The sequence below is a fragment of the Conger conger genome, chromosome 13 (assembly GCF_963514075.1).
Source record: "Conger conger chromosome 13, fConCon1.1, whole genome shotgun sequence".
In the NCBI taxonomy this organism is placed as follows: Eukaryota; Metazoa; Chordata; class Actinopteri; order Anguilliformes; family Congridae; genus Conger; species Conger conger.
In genome coordinates, this window is record NC_083772.1 from 28,245,318 (window position 1) to 28,266,431 (window position 21,114).

Here is a 21,114-nt window from a genome sequence, read left to right on the forward strand (position 1 = left end):
TGTCCCTGAGCAAGACATCTAACTCCCAAATGCTCCTGACTTGCTGGTTGGTGCCTTGCATGGCAGCCTATTGTGTGAGTGTGTGTATGAATGGGTGAATGAGAAGCCTCAATTGTACAGCGCTTTGCATAAAATGCCAATCATTTACCATTTTACCATTTACATGCATGCAGATGTTGGCTACAACACAGACCCTGTCACTAAGCCCCATTGGAATCTTCAAGACATTTTTGGGGGTGAACAAATATGGGCATGCTAAATGTTTTCGTAATTAATTTGACAAATTAGCTTTATTTCTCTATACGGTACACTTTTGACAGATCTGTCCATACAATATTACTCAGAAAAAATATGGTATGGTCTCTTGGTTTTTCAGAAAAGTGTAATTTCGGGAAGAGCTAGCCTCATGGGTATAGATTATAAAACCTCCTAGGAACTTTAACATGAGGAGATGCACAAATGTACAAAATGCCATGACTGTAGCTCAAGTGGGCAATGAAAAATTTATTTTTAAAATGTAGCCACTTTTAAACATTTTAGCTTGTTATAGCACCACTATGTGGCTAATATCACTTCTTAACTAAAATATCTACTCGTCTTAGAAGTTTGAAAGTAATACACCAAGTGATGCTGATGCAGTAAGCCATCAAATCTTGAAAATAATTTGCCAAGTACACGATTTAGCATTTTGAATGACCATAACTTTTTTTCTGAGCAGTATTATGAAAACGAGTTGATAATCTCTAAGATTCTGTCAGAGTACATGTTTTCAGGTATTTCCCCCCTTTAATGCCAAATAAATGATTTTCCAAAATTTACACAAACCCCAATTTCCAGCTGTGAGTAGCTTTTTGCGTACCACCTCCGCTTTTTCTCTTTTTCTCTTGAATGACAAATCCAATGAGCAGGCCAATGAGATTTTGGATGTTCTTTATTGAATATATAAAGGACATTTACACAATGTTTCCGCAAAATTTGAATAATAAACTCCCACACCTCTGGTTGATTTTTCTTGGAATGACCCATTAGTATTATTCGATTACACATGCAAAATTACTTTCAATACCTCGAGTGAGGAATTTGAATCAAAGCGTTGGCCATTTAGTTATTGAATACAAGAGGAGAGCAACACATTCACACCTGGGTACCAGTACCTACTTGCTTATTGGCTGGCATTAGATTTCTAGGAAGAAAATAGCAGAAATAACTGTTTTTATTGCTTTATTATTGACATTTTTTTAAAATCAATTATTTTACGCCCAACTATTGAGGAAAAGTTGTGGAATAAGGAGAGTATTGCATTCACAGTTTTGGAGTTATTCGCATTTAAATGCGCAAATGCTTTTGTCAGCTCAAGCCTTTTTAGTGTTATGTGATTATGTGATCCATATAATTACTGTTGCAGCACACATTTGACTTTTCTACCTTTTTGTCAATTGCAGTGTAGACTGGTGAGTTATGTCAGTACTGGAAAATGTAATGCTAAACAGATAGTTGGCTTTTCTCAGTTGTATTCACTAATATAACATAATAAACATGACCATAAACTTTATTTCATGATGTTTTACCCATCATATTTCTTTTGGTGTTTTTCTCTGGTTTCAGTAAAATAATGTAACATTTCGGGATAAAAATACAAAAAAGCATTCCATAACTGGAAGCTAAAATAGCAAATATTTCCACAGCAACAGTGAACTTTCCTGGTGAGCTGGCATAAGCTGGTATAAAGGTGATCCAGACTGCACAGAAGATGAGCATGCTGAATGTGATGAATTTGGCTTCATTGAAGTTATCAGGCAGCTTACGAGCCAAGAAAGCTAAAAGAAAGCACAATATAGACAGGAGCCCAATATAGCCCAGGACAGCCCAGAACCCCACTGCTGACCCTACATCACATTCTAGAATGATCTTTTCTTTGTAGTGCTTCATGTTCTTGTTGGGGAATGGAGGAGATATTGTTAACCAAAGCACACAAATAAGAACCTGTATGAAAGTGAAAGCAAGAACGCTCAATCTCTGCTGTGCAGGCCCAAACCACTTCATGACATTACTGCCTGGAAGTGTAGCCCTGAAGGCCATTAACACCACTATTGTTTTCCCCAGAACACAAGAGATGCAGAGGACAAAGGTGATCCCAAACGCAGTGTGGCGCAGCATACAGGACCACTCAGAGGGCCGGCCGATGAAGGTAATAGAGCAAAGGAAGCACAGTTTCAATGAAAAGAGCAGCAGGAAGCTCAGCTCTGAGTTGTTGGCTTTCACAATGGGAGTGTCTTTATATACAAAGAATATTAGTGCTATTGTGATTGTAAGGCAGCCTCCAATGACAGAAAATGACACCAACAGTATCCCCATTAGTTCATCAAAGGTCAGGAATTCAATGCTTTTTAATTCACAATGATTTCTTCCTTCAGTTGACTTGTACTCCGGAAGGCATGGAACACATGTCAGCGCATCTGTAAAAGACAATTATTTTTTTCTTATTAATTAGCATCTTAACATGCTCAAAGTAATGCTTAAATGCATACTATGAAGGATTTTCAACTTGAAAATATAAAAAAACATCCATGGACAGTCATTACTATGATGCACTGACAATCTGTTTGTACATTGACTTCTGCTAAATACTTTGTATTTGTATTTGTATTTGTATTTGTTATTCTAGAAGGTGTTTGGCGATTTTTTTCTTTGTGTACTGTATCTGAAAAGCATGTGGCATCTCCTAGTGGTGCCTTCGCTGGGTTTGCCAGAAATGGCTTTGGTGGTGATACATTTTGTAAGTGGCTGACTAGCATTTATTAATGTTCCCTCTAATGGGCAGATTCCTCATGCCAAAATCCAAAAGACTCCTGGACATTCCAGGAGACATGAGATGTCTGATAAAAATAAAATCGATTATGAATTGATGTCTTTGTGAGTATGGGTGTTTATGTTTTGTCATACTTCATTTAGGCTAAAGCAGACAGAAACCCACAGATGCTGTGTTAGCAGTGACTGTTGTAGGTCCATTCCATCACCACTATAATGTTTAGCTAAAGCTTGCTACCCCATAACTTTGCTGCAATTCTTTTTGCTATTGGACATATCAGTGCATTGGCATACTTTTGACTGCCTGATTGTGATCCCAGCAGTTTGCAACACGGTGTTACAAAGCTACCTGACATAGCTAGCCAGAGCAAAATATCAACTTGTTCCATCGGTGAGTGAGCTTATGTCATCTTTGGGGTGAACAATAGGCAGGGTTGAGAATGTTGGAGGAGTCATTTTTTATGGTAAATACAGGCGTGAGTTGAGGAAAGAAATACTGCATATTCTGCCGTTAACATTATAAATATTTGTGTCAACATCAAATATCGCTTCCTGGAAACAAGGTCAGTTTAGGTTAGTTTAGGAGAAATATGTGGAAAACTCAATTGTAGTGTTGCTGAATTCTCCATCTGCACATGGAATACAGTCAAAGCAGCAGATTGGTTTCCCCTTCACAAAAGCCATGTGTGTCCCAGGAAGGCAGCTCTCACTGCAGACTGACCTTGGTACCTATAAAACAGTCATACTTAGCCATGTTTAACCACATGCACAGCCAAGTACAGCACATCTATCCAGGCGTAACATGTGAACACAAGAATAGATGAAGAAATATAAGCAGCAACCCAATATTTGAAAATGCAGTACAGTAAATGTGTGCGTGTTTACTTTAAAAAAACGAATTACATAATTTCTTCTGAACCCTGTCCACACCATTCAGTAATAGTCTTGATTAAAGACCTTGATTAATAAGACAACTGGATACTATTACACAATTTACCAGGCCACAAAGTTAACTGTACTGTACATGTGTTGTATTGTATCATTATATTATTGTACATATTTACCGAAAGAAAAGAGAACAATCTTGGTAATATGCACTTATTCCAGGCCACAAAATGTATGGTACATTTAAGTTTAATATTTTATTGGGTCTAAATTTTTTGGTAATTCTGACACTTGCCAAGGCAAAATCATATTAATCACAAAAAAACTATGCTTTAAGTGAAATGTTTGCATTTGCCGAAAGCCTCAAAACACAGAAAATAAAATTGAGTTAAATATCTTAAGTGAGGTATACGCTTTTTGAGGTTAACCATAAAATTTTACAGAAAGCATAAAATGGTTTGGAAAATGCACCTACACCTACATTATGAAAACTGTTGTAGGAAATGGGCCAAAGCGATTGAGAATGCTGTAAAGAACATCTAGTCTTGCAAGCCCTCCCCATTTCTTATATGGGAATGCCATTTACTGGCAAAAAGTGGTATTTGCTGTTTATTGAATGATACTTTTTGGATCAATTGAGAGTTCTCAACCAAAGGTTTTGCTTTTATAGCTAACATACATAATGATGCATGTTTTAAAAGTATAGCTAACTAGCATCATTATTTTCATTTCAACGATAATTCGGCTGTCTGAAGCGCATTTCTCCAGTCAGATCTTAAGGAGACTCCAACTGTATGTCATCAACACGGCATTTGCATATTAAGTTCCATCTTGCTTGCAAGATTGCATGTTCTCTCATGTGTAATGCAAAATATTCCATATCAGCCAGTCTAGCTAGCTGGCAAGTTATAACTACTTTTAAAAATCTAACTATAGGCTAGCTAGCTAGTTAACTAGCTGGCATTAACATTGTCACTGCCATTTTTCTGTGTAGTTGGAGCTAGCTGGCTAGCCTAGTGAAGTCACTTTGTTGGTGTTTTTGACTAGCTTTTTGGCCACCCTTGCTTTTCTTTATCTGACACGTTTTCACGAATTGAGTGCTTGCTTACTTTGGACAGACCATGAGACTGGCTGCTGTTAGCCTGTTTGTGTGCTCCTGTATGTAATGTCATCTAGCAATGACCTGCACGCGATAATATTGATGAACATATTGGTCTCATGTTGACAGAATGTTTGGAACTTTTTTTCCCCATTTTGAACTTTCAATTAGCCTCATTCGTGTTAGCATTGTGTCTTGCCATGTTAAGTTGATGGACAATTCATTGCCAAATTTTTTAATTTTGAGGTGTAATTCAAATGTAATAAAATACAGGCATGAAAATAAAATAAGCACGTATATTTCTGAATTACCCACAGAATGGTCCTGTCTCGGGATCCTTTGAATTTAAATAGAGTATTTTTTGTCAAAAAAGTCAATGTTTTATGCTAAATGTTTAGTTGTAGTAGTTGGTGAGCCCATTGCCATTGTAGTGGCAGTACACATCAATCATTTCCCATGGTCATGATTTGACCAAACTGTTTGATCTGAATACAGAAGCTCACCAGCTTACCTGTTGCTGACCATCTGCCCAGACAGCCTGCACATCATCATTCATCACAAACTGCCGCCCCTCTGGCAGAGATGCATCATACAGACCTATGATCTTGAACACAATGGCACCATGGGAATTGAGCTGCCAGTTTACCAAGGAGTACCTTGCTGCAGGATCCCCCTGTTTATCAAAGTGAATCCTCTCACCCTGTTTCGTGGTGAAGTTTACCTGGGTTAAATAATGAAGCACCTAGAGTGGAAATCACAAGATAATGAATTAAATTAATGAATTGAAGTTAGCAGTGATTCATATTTGTACAGTGCCCAACATAATGTTTGTGACAAATACATTTTTCTTCATTTGGCTGTGTACTCCACTTTTTAAGATTTGTAATCAAACAATTCACATGACGTTCTCAGCATCAGGATTTGGCAGTGACTACTTTCCGCAGATGACTTCGCATAACACATAGAGAGGCATCTTCATATACTGTCCTAGGGTTGTACTGTACTGGGAGAGACAGATGTGCAGACTCCAGCAGAGCTGAATAGTGCGACTCACTCTTTTAGGCTTACCCTCTTTACTTTCTTTTAATTCATCCATTCATTCATTCATTATCCTAACCCGCTTATCCTGAACAGGGTCGCAGGGGGCTGGAGCCTATCCCAGCATACATTGGGCGAAAGGCAGGAATACACCCTGGACAGGTCGCCAGTCCATCGCAGGGCACACACACCATTCACTCACACAGTCACACACTCATACCTACGGGCAATTTAGACTCTCCAATCAACCTAACCTGCATGTATTTGGACTGTGGGAGGAAACCAGAGTACCCGGAGGGAACCCACGCGAACACGGGGAGAACATGTAAACTCCACACAGAGAGGCCCTGGCCGACCGGGATTTGAACCCAGGACCTCCTTGCTGTGCGGCAGCAGTGCTACCCACTGCACCATCCGTGCTGCCTCTAATTCAGTTTTATTTTATTTTGTGGTTTTCTTTTATTGTTTTCAATATTTCTTTTATTTTTTTAGTAGCCTACTTTATTTCAGTAATTCATTTTTTGTGTCTTTTACTAACAAGTATCCAGGTGCAGTCTGGAAATCGCACCTGAAGTCCCAGATTTGTATTTTTGTCAGTGCTATGAGCTCATTGGATGGCAGCGAGAAGGATGGAGTTGGTGGACCCAGGGAAACTAGCCAAAACTAGCCATTTGTCTCAGATGACCACTGTGAGAAATGACAGAAAGCTAGGATCTCTGCTGCCTTTGATCCTGGAAAAAGGATAAGACAGCTCAGCACTGCGGCAGGTTCACTGGAGGTTATGGGAAATAAATGCAGCCAATCTAAACTCCCACCACAGCCTGGAAAACCGTGACAATCAGGAGAGCGGAATGCAACAGCCAGTCTCCCATCACCCCAGGCTTGAGGTGAAGTGTGAAGGCCTCGCCAATGGCACTGCGTCCTCACATCCAGATCTGTATGGCTCCTCTACTCCAGCCCCTTCTTCAGTTTCCACACTGACTTCTCGCTACTGCCAGAAACGTTATAGAAAATGTTTAGTTATTGGAGACTCCATCATGAACAATGTAGCTTTTGATGAGGAGAAAGGTAACAATGGGCCTCATTTATTAATATTTTCGGAAATCCGTGTGGAAATGTATGCATGATTGGAAACGAACTAAGACTTTTTCGCCAGATTCATGAAACGTCAACGTCAACGTCATCAACACAGCTTTTTTTCGTATTGATGTGTGTATGTTGATAAATACTGAGTAATCATAAATCAATGGAGCATGCACAAAATTTGTGATTAGCATAAATTGAAGCCCCTAAAACACCTTAAATGGAATTTCTGCTTTTTAAAGAGGTAGTCCACAAAATAAAAAATATATTAAGTTCTGTACAACAAGCCAAAAACATACACAGCCATTAAAACCACCTGCTTAAACCACTTAAAATGCTTTAAATTGTATAACCGTGTCTATAACCACTTCTAAACGTGCCATGCCACTTCTATAGCCAACCATGATGTTTGCAGGTGTAACTTGAACCGTTATAGATAGTTCTTTTGTAGGCGGAGTAGGCTACACCATGCCCCATATGTGTTTTATGGAATTTATATTCAACTCCACTTAAGCATTAATTAGTCAGGAAAACCGGAATGAAACATCACCCATTTTAATGTTGAATCCTGTTGCGTTTTTATATTATATTAATAATTATCCAATTGGCATATTACAATTATTTAGCCACTCTAAATAAAATAATTATGAAAATATTTATATATATTATCATCCATCCATCCATCCCTTATCTGAACCCGCTTATCCTGATCAGGGTCGCAGGGGGGCTGGAGCCTATCCCAGCATACATTGGGCGAAAGGCAGGAATACACCCTGGACAGGTCGCCAGCCTATCACAGGGCACACACACACCATTCACTCACACACTCATACCTACGGACAATTTAGACTCTCCAATCAGCCTAACGTGCATGTCTTTGGACTGTGGGAGGAAACCGGAGTACCCGGAGGAAACCCACGCAGACACGGGGAGAACATGCAAACTCCGCACAGAGAGGCCCCGGCCGACGGGGATTCAAACCCAGGACCTCCTTGCTGTGAGGCGGCAGTGCTACCCACTGCACCATCCGTGCCGCCATATATTATCATGTATTCATAAAATATGAATTAATGGAATAATAAAATAACAAAACACGCTTTACAACTGTGCTTTTTCATTTCTGCACACAATACGAACAGCTGAGACAACTCTTGAAGTTTGTTTGGCTCTTATGAAAAACTGACATCCGAAAACTTTGAGAGATCCCACATTATTTGTGGAAATGCATTCCCAATGGATTTATGGTGAATTCCGTTCGGCTCACGTTTGATAAAGTTTTAGAAATGTTTAATCCCCAATGTAGCAGCCAAACGTAGCTCTAACTGTGGAACCGTTGTATTTCACTCCGGCACAAATGACATTGATTGCGACAAACACAGATACTTCAGAACAATTGGTTCAGTGAGGGATTCATTTTTGCATTAATTTATTTTATATATAATCAGAGTGGAGTACACCCAAAGGTTTCAGAGGTGCAGACTAGCAGAACATAAACATTAAAACGCAAGAAATTCTCCTTTGCTGTGATTTATTGACCAATGTTTTGGCAAAATGTGACTTCATGAGGGTAAATGGTTGGCATTTAAATAGCGCCTTTTTCCAAAACACTGTACAATTGATGCTTCTCATTCACCCATTCATACACACACTCACATACACCAATGGCGATTGGCTTCCATGCAAGGCATAAACCAGCTGGCCAGGAGCATTTGGGGGTTAGGCGTCTTGCTCAAGGACACTTGGACACACCAAGGTCGGGATCGAACGGCAACCCTCCGACCGCCAGACAACTGCTCCTACCACCTGAGCTAATGTTGAGCTAATGCTCAGTCCTGCTGCTACCATCATGAGTTACATCATCAATAAAGACTAGTGAGCCCACTCCAGGAGCGGCCATACAAGCCCAAGCCATGACACTTCCTCAATTGTGCTTCACAGATGAGCTTGTATGTTTCGGATCATGAGCAGATCCATTCTTTCTCCACTCCATCACTTTGGTAGAGGTTAATCTTGGTCTCATCAGTCCATAAAACTTTGTTAGAGAACTTTTGTCGCTAATCTCTGTCCTTCTTTGCAAATTGTAATCTTGCTACTCGCTAATCTTGCTACTTGATTCTTACTACTGATGAGTGGTTTGTATGTCATGGTATAGCCTCTATATTGCTGCTCTCTTCTTCAAAGGGTTGATTGAAATACCTTCACCCCTGCCATGTGGAGATTGTTTGTGATGTCACTGACTGATGTTTTGGGGGTTTTCTTCACAGCTCTCACAATGTTTCTGTCATCAACTGCTGTTGTTTTCCTTGGTTGACCTGTTTGATGTATGTTGCTCAGTACACCAGCGGTTTCTTTCTTTTTCAGGACATTGCAAGTTGTTGTACAAACTATCCCATTTAATGCTTGTTTCCCCCTGTTTCCCCTTCTTTTTTAAGCTTAAAAATGGCTTTCTTTTCTTCCAAAGACAGCTCTCTGGTCTTCATGTTGGTTTAGGTTTTCTAACACAAATGCTGTCTTCACAGGCAAAACCCTAGGCTAAAACCAAAATTAGACATTCAGACCTATTTAATGTTTAACAAATCAATCTAACAGGACACACCACATTGGGTGGTCTGATACAAAAGGTGATAAAATTATGTTCTCAGTTGTTTCACAAATCTAGATGAAAATATCAGGAAATTAAAGTTGAAATTTTTGACCTTTTGACCTCAAACTCAATTATTTATAGCAAAAACAAATGAATTTACCTTTATGTTCCAATACCTTTGGAGTGGACTGTAAGCATTGAAAGTAATTTAGTTAAATTTGCAGATGATACAAAACGAGGAAGTTTGCACAGTATGGAATCTACTAAAGTAATCCAGGAAGACTTAAACAGAATCCAGTAGTGGGTGGAAATCGGGCAAATGAAATTCAATACAACTAAATGTAAAGTTCTACACATGGAAAATAGAACTATGAGGCAGGATTGCTTCATGGGGGGCAGGAATTCGGATAGTGCACATGTTGAAAAAGACTTGGGGGGTAAGAGTTGACCGAAGCCTTTCAGATTCTAGTCAATGTGCGCTAGCAGTAGAAAAGGCCAACAGGATGCTAGAAGACATAGCCAGGAGTATCGAGTATAAGTCCAAGGAAGTTATACTCACTGTGGCAAAACCCGAGGACTGGTGATTGAGGGAGTGCATGTTCCGGCTCGTTGGCTCCACTCCCTGGCTGACTGGAGCCACTGCAGGTTCCCCAGGCTGGGCCACCACACCTGACCTGAATCAGCTCATAAAATCTGGCTATATCAGGTCCACCTGTGCTTACTTGCTTTGAAAAGTACCACTTTGGGGAAAGCGTGCAGGGAGCCAGGAGGAGAAAAGCTGCAAAAACGCTGGCTCCAGTTTGTAAAACATGATTGTGCCTGAAAACTCCACTTCCGCAGGTCTCAAACATTTTCCCAAGCTCATGACAAGTAAATGGGTGAAGCCACGGACACTTGTTGGAATTTCTCTCAGATAGGCTGCAATACTACAATGTATAAATATACCCATTCATTTTAAAACCGAATTACATTGATCACGTTGAGTTTCCTCAGGCATCATAAGAATGTCAGCGACGCTGATAAGTATCCAAACCAAGATAATTAATGCCAATGATGCTGGTTTGAAAGACTTCAAATGAACCAAACAGTAAGATAAATGATGGGTACAGCCAATTGGCACATTTTAAATGACCAAATGCTAGGCTATGTACATATAACGCACTTGCTTCGCTAGTGGACCATAACAGTATTATGTCAACCCAAGTTCTAATAACCGGGGACAGTGGTTAAATTGGGCCGGAGCTATCCCGAGCTCAGCTGCGGCACCTATGATCAAAATCAGGCCCTTCTTGAAAATTAACATCCAAACAGCCTCCACTGCCAATACATTTGTGAAAACACTGAAATGGAGGCAGGGAGTCGCTGCTTTCTTTCTCCTAAGAAGGGAAGAGCATAGTAAACAATTTGCGTTGGCCCCACATTGGCTCAATGTCACATTCCAACATTGGCCAACGGTTGTTTTTGCTCATCGGTTTGATGTTTCTGCACTGGTTATAGCATTTGGTTCTAGAATGTTAAGCCGGCACAGATGGCCCAATATCACACTCCCATTATTATTATGGCAACCGTAAATTCTGCACGGTTCTAATGTTGCTAGGGCTTCCCCAATCGCTTACACCCCCCGCTTCAGGGAAATGCAAAGATAACACACGCCACATTCTGTTCAACTATTTTCAAGGAAGCAATTGAACACAGCTGACTGATCAGAAATGGCTGTGAACCCATTTGTCCAAAATATTATGGTGTCCTGAAATAGAGGGACTATGTATAGAAAGTGCTGTCATTTCTACTTGGTGCAATCACAAATATCCATCCATCCATTATCTGAACCCGCTTATCCTGATCAGGGTCGCAGGGGGGCTGGAGCCTATCCCAGCATACATTGGGCGAAAGGCAGGAATACACCCTGGACAGGTCGCCAGCCTATCACAGGGCACACACACACCATTCACTCACACACTCATACCTACGGACAATTTAGACTCTCCAATCAGCCTAACGTGCATGTCTTTGGACTGTGGGAGGAAACCGGAGTACCCGGAGGAAACCCACGCAGACACGGGGAGAACATGCAAACTCCGCACAGAGAGGCCCCGGCCGACGGGGATTCGAACCCAGGACCTCCTTGCTGTGAGGCGGCAGTGCTACCCACTGCACCATCCGTGCCGCCAATCACAAATATATAAAATATTATTTAATGAAAGCTGATAAGTACTGCACCACACATTAATAGTTGTATTGCAAATATAAAATTATGGAGTACAGAGCTAAATCAAGAAGTAATGTCTTTGTCCCAAATATTATGGAGCTGAGTGAGTACATACACTCACTGAGCACTTTATTAGGAACATTTTTACTTTACGTCTACTTATTAATGCCATTATCTAATCAGCCAATTGTGTGGCAACAGTGCAAAGCTGCACCTGCAAAAAAACTCTACCAAGGTGTGCAGGCCCTCTCTGGCTTTAACAGTGCAATGCATACAATCATGTAGATGCAAGTCAGGAGCTTCAGTTAATGTTCACATCAACCGTCAGAATGGTGAAAAATTGGATCTTAAGGTGTTGTTACACAAAGCAATTTGTATCGCTTGCAACTAAGTTGCAGCTGAGTTGGTCAAAGATTGCTTTGTGAAACATTCCCTGCAATTTCTGTGCAACTTGGTTGCAACAAGTTGGGAGTAGTTCAATGTATCTGACTGCATGCAATAACCAATCAGAAGAGAGATATTGTTCACACTAACTAGCTAGCAAAATTATAAACTATAACTGGCTAACTAATGTTACCTAAACAAACTGGCTAATGATATACCTATATACACTAGTAATGTTAACGCAACAAAATGGCTCAACTAAATACATGGACCCTTGAAAAAGGGAGCAGTCTCATCTAATTATATGAAGGTTTGTACGGTCAGTTAATTAACGTTAATTCGTTAAAGTTAGACAGTTTCCTCCTCCAACTCATTCTCAAGGTGGTCGAATAAAATGAACTCATATAAGGCTTTGCGTTTACTTGTTGGTAGTATTTTAGACATCGCGAAAATTGGTCTGATTGGTCATTGCGTGCAATTTAAGTTGATTGCGAATTGTCCCGTGTAACAGTGGAATTCCATAAAATGACATCACAAGCAATGAGTTGCCATCGCCAAAGTTGCGTGGAAATTGCATTGTGTAACAACACCTAAAGTGACTTTGACCATGGAATAATTGTTGGGGCCAGACAGGGTGTTTAAGCACAACAGTCTGTAGAGTTTGCAGAGAATGGCCCGAAAAACCAAAATAATCCAGTGAGCTGCAGTTCTGCAGGCAAAAATGCATTGTTAATGAGAGAGTTCAAAGGAGAATGGCTAGACTGGTCAATGGCGACAGGAAGGTGTCAGTAATAAAAATAACCACATTACAACAGTAGTATGCAGAAAAGTATCTCTGAACACACGACAGGTCAAACCTTTAAGTGGATAGGCTACAGCAACAGAAGTCTACTAAATACCTAATAAAGTGCTCACTGAGTGTATATACACACTCGGCATATATAAACAACAGCAGCTATACAACCTGCCAGGGCTCTATTGTGGCTTTGTCTGCGCAGCTTCTGTTCATGAATGGTCCATGTCCGTCTTTGCACTTGATGAGATTGTGCAGTGAATGGGCCACAGCATATACAGCTTTATACACATTGTTCAGCAAACTTGTGTCAGATACATCTGTGTAGCGGGTTTTTATTTCATATAAAGACTCTGACCCTGTGCAAGCTTTCATGATGTCCTTGCGAGGTGTTAGAATACAGCTGAAAATATTCTCCCAGAGCTCTACCAAGCCCAGGTTCCCAGGCTTGGTTGATGGGCGTGTGTTCAAGATAAATTCCTTCAGCCCTGGTATGTGAATGTTAGGGACTCTAAGGCCGACGGCCCCTCCCAACACTGCATAGCTCACTCGGGAGGCAATGTACCAGGCTGTTATCCAGCCTTCGCTGCCCACCCACTGAAAACCTGTCACATTCTGCAAAATAAGTTCTTTGATGAGCATGTCAAAACTGGGACCTTCGGCGAAAGCAACGATCACTTTTGATGATGATTTTTTAATGATTTCCACAATTTCAAGAAATTTCTGTCTAGGGTCAGTCCTGTAGATGGGCACTGAGTACTCTATGCAGATGCCCTCATTCTTGGCTGCTTTTAAAAATGTTGCCATTCCATTGTTGCCATAGTCATCATTTGTCCTGATTGCACCAACCCAGGTCCACCCAAAGTGCTTGACCAGCTTTGCTAAAGCTCTGCTTTGATAGTAGTCACTGGGAATGGTTCTGAAGAAATGTGGGTACTCCTGTCTGTTACTGAGACATGCACATGTAGCTGAATGACTGAGCTGTAACAAATAAGCAAGTATTCACTATTTATGAATGTGCTACAGATGTTCACAGATTGACAAGCTCACAAACACAAACACACAACGTCACAAAAAAGTATCAGTCCATCGCAAACCACACACACACACCATATGTAATCATTCCAAAGGAAAATATGTTTATATTGTACATTTCAAAAAAACACATTTGCTTCATAGGTTCACAGTTTACAATAACATAAAGGTCACTTACCACAGGTATGTGGAATGGTCCCACTGTTCTCACAATCCCAATGGTTGAAGTTGAGTATGTGTCTCCTATTACTGCATGCACCGATGAAGGTTTGAGGCAGGACTTTGTGCCTTCCTCAGGTCCATTCATTAGAGCCAGGGATGCCCTGACAGAGAGAGGAATACTTGGACAGGAGTCATATATCCTGTAGCCCAAATAAATGCCTGGGAGAATCTGAGAGTTGTTGTTTATCTCTTCAATGGCAAAAATCATAGTTTGAGCAAACTGCAGTTCTCCTTGATCTAGCCTGTGAGGAGAAATGGGCTAGTGTTGTCAGTTAAAATATATATATTATAACTAGTGTAACATGATGAAAGTAAAAAAGTGTCATTGTATCTCCCTCTTGAGGAAAACCAAAAGCTCAGTACACAAAAGTAAGTTTCATGAAATATGCAGTTTAATAACCAAAACAAAAACAGATATTTGTTCCCCTAATACAATTTCAGAATATATTTCATTTTATATTTTGATCCCAAAAACAGAAGGCATTTACATGGCATTCATAATTAATCAAAAAAGGTGTCATGTTCAGTGTATGATGAAAAATGTTTTAAGATACTTTTCACTATATTTTATGTAAGACCATGATTTCTGTGCTTTCTCCACATCAGAAGGAGGAGAAGAACATGAATTAAAGGGCCACATTTCCGATGACCCTGCTTAAGTGCATGCAACATAAAAGCTAATTACTGCTATAAAACATTTATATTTTATATTTGTTATATTTTTCCATTTTGGCTTACCCCTGACATTGAATACGTCCAGGGTTGACTTGAAGTGTTGGATCCACACTTACAGGATTTTGATGTAATGAAAAAATCCCTCCTATTGTGATATTGCCTTCTTTTGAAAACTGTGAGAATTCCTGAGCTCCATATGGTCGACAGACAGGTTTTCCAAGGCCAGCAAACAAGACGAGTAACAACATGTCTGTGAGCAGCGGCATCTCTGAGAATGCATGCGTCGTAACTTGGCAGTGTCCAGTGGTACTGCAGCATTGTCTCAATGACTTATATAGGACTATGCTGATAACTTATATGAGGAGCCTGACATGGGGTGGGCCTGTGTCTCCCAGTGGAGGGAAGCATGTTCTACTTTCTGGGCCGACATTGGCTCAGGCGGTAAGAGCAGTTGTTTGGCAGTCGGAGGGTTGCCGGTTCAATCCCGCCCTGGGTGTGTCGAGGTGTCCCTGAGCAAGACACAAACTCCCGAATGCTCCTGATGAGCTGGTTGGTGCCTTGCATAGCAGCCAATCGCTGTTGATGTGTGAGTGGGTGTATGAATGGGTGAATGAGAAGCATCAATTGTACAGTGTTTTGGAAAAAGGCGCTATTTAAATGCCAACCATTTACCCTCATGAAGTCACATTTTGCCAAAACATTGGTCAATAAATCACAGCAAAGGAGAATTTCTTGCGTTTTAATGTTTATGTTCTGCTAGTCTGCACCTCTGAAACCTTTGGGTGTACTCCACTCTGATTATATATAAAAGAAATGAATGCAAAAATGAATCCCTCACTGAACCAATTGTTCTGAAGTATCTGAATGCTCCTGATGAGCTGGTTGGTGCCTTGCATGGCAGCCAATCGCTGTTGATGTGTGAGTGGGTGTATGAATGGGTGAATGAGAAGCATCAATTGTACAGTGCTTTGGATAAAGGTAAATGCCAACATTTGACCATTTTACCATGCACTCAGATATTGGCTACAATACTTTTTTGGGGGTGAGCAAATATCCATCCATCCATCCATCGTCACCCGCTTATCCGGAGTCGGGTCGCGGGGGCAGTAGGCAAAGCCGGGTATTCCAGGCGTCCCTCTCCCCAGCAACGCATTCTAGCTCCTCCTGGGGGATCCCGAGGCGTTCCCTGGCCAGGAGAGATATATAATCTCTCCAGCGGGCTCTGGGTCTCCCTCGGGGTCTCCGCCCAGTTGGACGAGCCCGGAAAACCTCCAAAGGGAGGCGCCCGGGAGGCATCCTGATGAGATGCCCGAACCACCTCAATTGGCTCCTTTCGATGCGAAGGAGCAGCGGCTCTACTCCGAGCTCCCTCCGGATGTCCGAGCTCCTCACCCTATCTCTAAGGCTGAGCCCGGCCACCCTACGGAGGAAGCTCATTTTGGCCGCTTGTATACGCGATCTCGTTCTTTCGGTCACTACCCAAAGCTCGTGACCATAGGTGAGGGTTGGGACGTAGATCGACCAGTAAATCGAGAGCTTCGCCTTCCGGCTCAGCTCCTTCTTCACCACAACGGTCCGGTGCAACGCCCGCATTACTGCTGACGCTGCACCGATCCGCCTGTCGATCTCACGCTCCCTTCTACCCTCACTCGTGAACAAGACCCCGAGATACTTGAACTCCTTCACTTGGGGCAAAGACTCGTTCCCAACCCGGAGGGAGCAATCCACCGTTTTCCGGCAGAGAACCATGGCCTCGGACTTGGAGGTGCTGACTCTCATCCCGGCCGCTTCACACTCGGCTGCAAACCGCTCCAGTGCATGCTGAAGGTCACGGTCCGATGAAGCCAGCAGAACCACATCATCCGCAAAAAGCAGAGATGCGATTCTGAGGTCACCAAACCGGACACTCTCCTCACCTCGGCTGCGCCTTGAGATCCTGTCCATGAATACCACAAACAGGACCGGTGACAAGGGGCAACCTTGGCGGAGTCCAACACCCACCGGAAACATGCTTGACTTTGTGCCGAGAATGCGGACACAGCTCTCACTTTGGTTATACAGGGACCTGATGGCTCGTAACAACGGCCCCGGTACCCCATACTCCCGCAGTACACCCCACAGGGTTCCCCGGGGGACACGGTCGAAAGCCTTCTCCAAGTCCACAAAGCACATGTGGACTGGATGGGCAAACTCCCATGACCCCGCCAGCAACCCTGCCAAGGTAAAGAGCTGGTCCACTGTTCCACGGCCAGGACGGAAGCCACATTGCTCCTCCTGAATCCGAGGTTCGACCGTCGGTCGGAGCCTCCTTTCCAGTACCCTAGAGTAAGCTTTCCCAGGGAGGCTGAGGAGTGTGATACCCCGGTAATTGGAGCACACCCTCCGGTCCCCCTTCTTGAAAATGGGGACCACCACCCCGGTCTGCCACTCTACAGGTACTGTCCCCGATCTCCACGCGACACTGAAGAGGCGTGTCAGCCAAGACAGCCCAACAATGTCCAGAGCCTTCAGCATCTCAGGGCGAATCTCATCTACACCCGGCGACTTGCCACTGAGGAGCTTTTTGACTACCTCAGCAACTTCCGCCAGGGATATAGGTGCAGATTCCCCCGAGTCTTCAGGCTCTGCCTCTTCCACAGAGGACGTGTTGTTCGGGTTCAGGAGCTCCTCGAAGTGCTCTTTCCACCGCCCGACAATATCCCCAGTCCGGGTCAGCAGTTCTCCTCCCCTGCTGAAAACAGCCTGAGACAAGCCCTGCTTTCCCTTTCTGAGTCGTCGGATGGTTTGCCAGAACTTCCTCGAGGCCAACCGAAAGTCCTTCTCCATAGCCTCCCCGAACTCCTCCCATACCCGGGTTTTTGCTTCAGCGACTGCCGAAGCTGCAGCCCTTCTGGCCACCCGGTACCTGTCTGCTGCTTCAGGGGACCCCCGGGCCAGCCAAGCCCGAAAGGCCTCCTTCTTCAGCTTGACGGCCTCCCTCACCGCTGGTGTCCACCAGCGGGTTCTTGGGTTGCCGCCCCGACAGGCACCAATGACCTTCTGGCCACAGCTCCTGCTTGCCGCCTCTGCAATGGAGGCTTTGAACATGGCCCACTCGGACTCCATGTCCCCAGCTTCCCCCGGGATGCGTGAGAAGTTCTTCCGGAGGTGTGAGTTGAAGACCTCGCGAACAGGGGCCTCCGCCAGACGTTCCCAGTTCACCCTCACTACACGTTTGGGTTTACCGGGTCTGTCAGGCAGCCTCCCCGGCCACTTGATCCAACTCACCACCAGGTGGTGATCAGTTGACAGCTCTGCTCCTCTCTTCACCCGAGTGTCCAAGACATACGGCCGCAGGTCTGATGATACGACCACAAAGTCGATCATCGATCTTTGGCCTAAGGTGCTCTGGTACCAAGTACACTTATGAGCTACCCTATGCTCGAACATGGTGTTTGTTATCGACAATCCATGGCCAGCACAGAAGTCCAATAACAAAACACCGCTTGGGTTCAGATCAGCAAATATGGCCATGCTAAATGCTAAATGTGTTATTAATTATTTTTGACAATCTTTTGAAATGTCATATTTTCAGCAGAAATGAAAAAAGTGGTCCATAGAGGTCCATTACACTAAGGCGAACTGAACTGCATCTAAGAAAGTTGTGAAACCTGGAAAATTTGTCACATCTCAATAAAACTAGCTGCATGGATATTTTGTACTCTGGATGAGTGAAAACATATTTCATTTCATTTTTGGGCGAACTGCCCCTATATAACACCAGAGTGCCTTAAATGAAGCATGAGACATGTACCATTTATAGTAATAACATTATTTTACATTAAGTTATTTTGTTCCAAACCTTTAAATTCGCCCTGGGTATGTATAGTGCTGTATGTATAGTTAGCTTTGTGAAACAAAAATGGAACCTATAAAAATACAGTTTAGTAAAAGCTGAGAATCTACACTTTTACCTCATGAAAATTGTTTGATTACAAAGGAGGTGAAAAATGGCACATTTACATTTTATTTTTTATGTGGCAAGTTTGGGCTCATATCACGGAATGGCAAGATTGCAACCACGGACAGAACATTAGAGTCGGAGCAGTTCCTACTGCGTCCATTTGAAAATACAAGAAAGAAATAGGCCTACATATCCATGCACTTTCTGGCCAAACATTTTCCGTTTCATAAAAATAAATAAAAAACAAGTTTCAAATGGTTTTAAATGCATCCACCACAGTAACTTTTCAGGTAATATTGTTTAGGGGAGACCGGGGTTCATTGAAGCAATGGGTTAGTTGTAACGGCATCAATTTGACAAAAGGGGAGTCGTGGCAATGTGATCACTTTTGTCCAGAGCTATATTCCCCTTTGAGCTCACAGGAGTGGTTTGCTTACTCGATATGAAATATTGGGTGTTTTAACCCCAAAATTATATTTTGAGGTCCAAAGGTAATCATTCTAATCTCATCTGTTTTTTGTTTAGCAGTCACCAGGGCTGGGCCAGTGACAGTTTTTCTGCATTCATTTTTTAAGGGTGCAATTTTCAATCACTATGGTATGTAGGAGGATCTCACACAACCTTCTCTGCATTTTGGAAATCCACGACTCCCCTTTTGTCAAAACATTGATAGAATGTCAATTTCTTACTTAGAATTTCTCTGGAGCAATTATCATTGTTGTACATTTCGCTGTTGTATACGTCTACAAAAGTACTTGTACATAGAAATGCTATTATCTACGTTTTGTATAGGCCCTCTCGAACACGATGAGTCCAAAGACAACCGCCTTTATTTGTAATGTAGTTGCAGCGAAAATGGGTTACCCTTATCCGTGTGTCAAAGAATTCAGTAAAACTCGTCAAAGAACGTTATAGGAATGTTATAGAATTGGTGACTAAATAGCATTTAGCTAATAACATCCCGTTTCCAATGGTATATAATTTGTTAGGCTTGCATGAAACAACAGCGCATACTGTACCATTTGCAAAAGAATCCCATCGGCAAAAAAGACAGCGGAAACACACTGGGCATTTTCAGTGACTTGACTCCATTTTTTATCAGACAGCATATAAAAACATTCTAATGCTTCAGATTTATGGTAGCTTCAAACCCACATGCCAAAATGGTTTGGCTATGTAATGGTTTCCTGGGTTGGGGATGGTTGTGACACTTTTTCACATTTATTTTTGCCATTTATTTATTTCTCAGCATGCCGAGGCAATGGAAGACAAAAACAGACAGGGGTGTCTGTAGACATACATTACATTACATTAATGGCATTTGGCATTTGGCATTTGGCATACGTTCTTATCCATGTTCCCTGCTAGGGACAGGAAACTATAACAAATTACTAAATAAAGCAAGGGCAAGAAAACGGCAGACAACGGAGGATAACTTTAAAAAAATAATCAATTTATTATAATTACAAAAAAAACATAAGTATTCAAAACGAAAGATCAAAAGAAGCCAGAAGGCCGCAACGAAGCCACCCAATTTTCCAGGCCTGGCTCCGAGCCTCTCACTCTGAGAGAGGCAGGAGAACGTGGGCGAGCGCGAAGCGTGGCGTGTCAGCAGCGACGAAGCCACGAACCAGAAACAAAGTTCCCCCCCCAAAGTGAGCCAAACACCTGGAGTGACGCAAGCCGGCACCTTTTATAGGGCCGGCCCCCCCAATCAGGCTCAAACAGCAATTAAGCCTCCTGCTGGACTGTCTGAAAAACACAGAAAGACAAAATGACAGCACAGCAAGAATACATAAATGCTTAGGGATATAACAGCGACGTACAGTTGATTAGACTAAGCAGGAGACACTCCTTCCCTGGAGCAATGCAGGGTTAAGGGCTTTGCTCAAGGGCCCAATGGCTGTGCGGATCTTATTGTGGCTACACCGGGGATCGAACCACTGACCTTGCGTGCCCCGCCCCATACTAAAGCATGACATGGGTCAGCTTACAGCACTTGGAAGCACACAAATGCACACACACATACACGCACACGCACGCACACACTTACAGTACATTGTTTTGGAAATTGATTTCTTTTTTTAAAGTTTTTTTTACATTTAAAGACTAAAAAGTATAATTTATTACACTGCTATGAACCATTTTAAATCTGTATTTGTTTGTAAGGACGCAATTGCTGTCTCTTTTTCACATAATGCAGTAGTGCTATGACAAGTCACTAAACGGATACCATCCCATTTTTTTCCCAATACTGCTTATGACCACTAGGTGTTGTATCTTTTTTTTCTTTTTTTTAACAGACAAAAGTATTTTTTATTTTCAAACTTTATTTTGGGCCTTCTTAATAGTTCAA

The 21,114-nt window shown here is 42.3% G+C and overlaps 1 protein-coding gene across 1 annotated transcript; it reads right to left on the reverse strand.

Annotated features, from left to right (window-relative positions):
- Positions 1-1,554: 1,554 nt before the first annotated feature.
- Positions 1,555-15,081, reverse strand: LOC133108603 (extracellular calcium-sensing receptor-like). Its single transcript, XM_061218203.1, has 6 exons — positions 14,879-15,081; positions 14,097-14,382; positions 13,055-13,864; positions 5,304-5,534; positions 3,414-3,537; positions 1,555-2,456 (listed from the first exon to the last, which is right to left on the reverse strand). Exons 1-6 carry the CDS (start codon positions 15,079-15,081, stop codon positions 1,555-1,557), a joined length of 2,556 nt encoding a protein of 851 aa, XP_061074187.1.
- Positions 15,082-21,114: the final 6,033 nt, after the last annotated feature.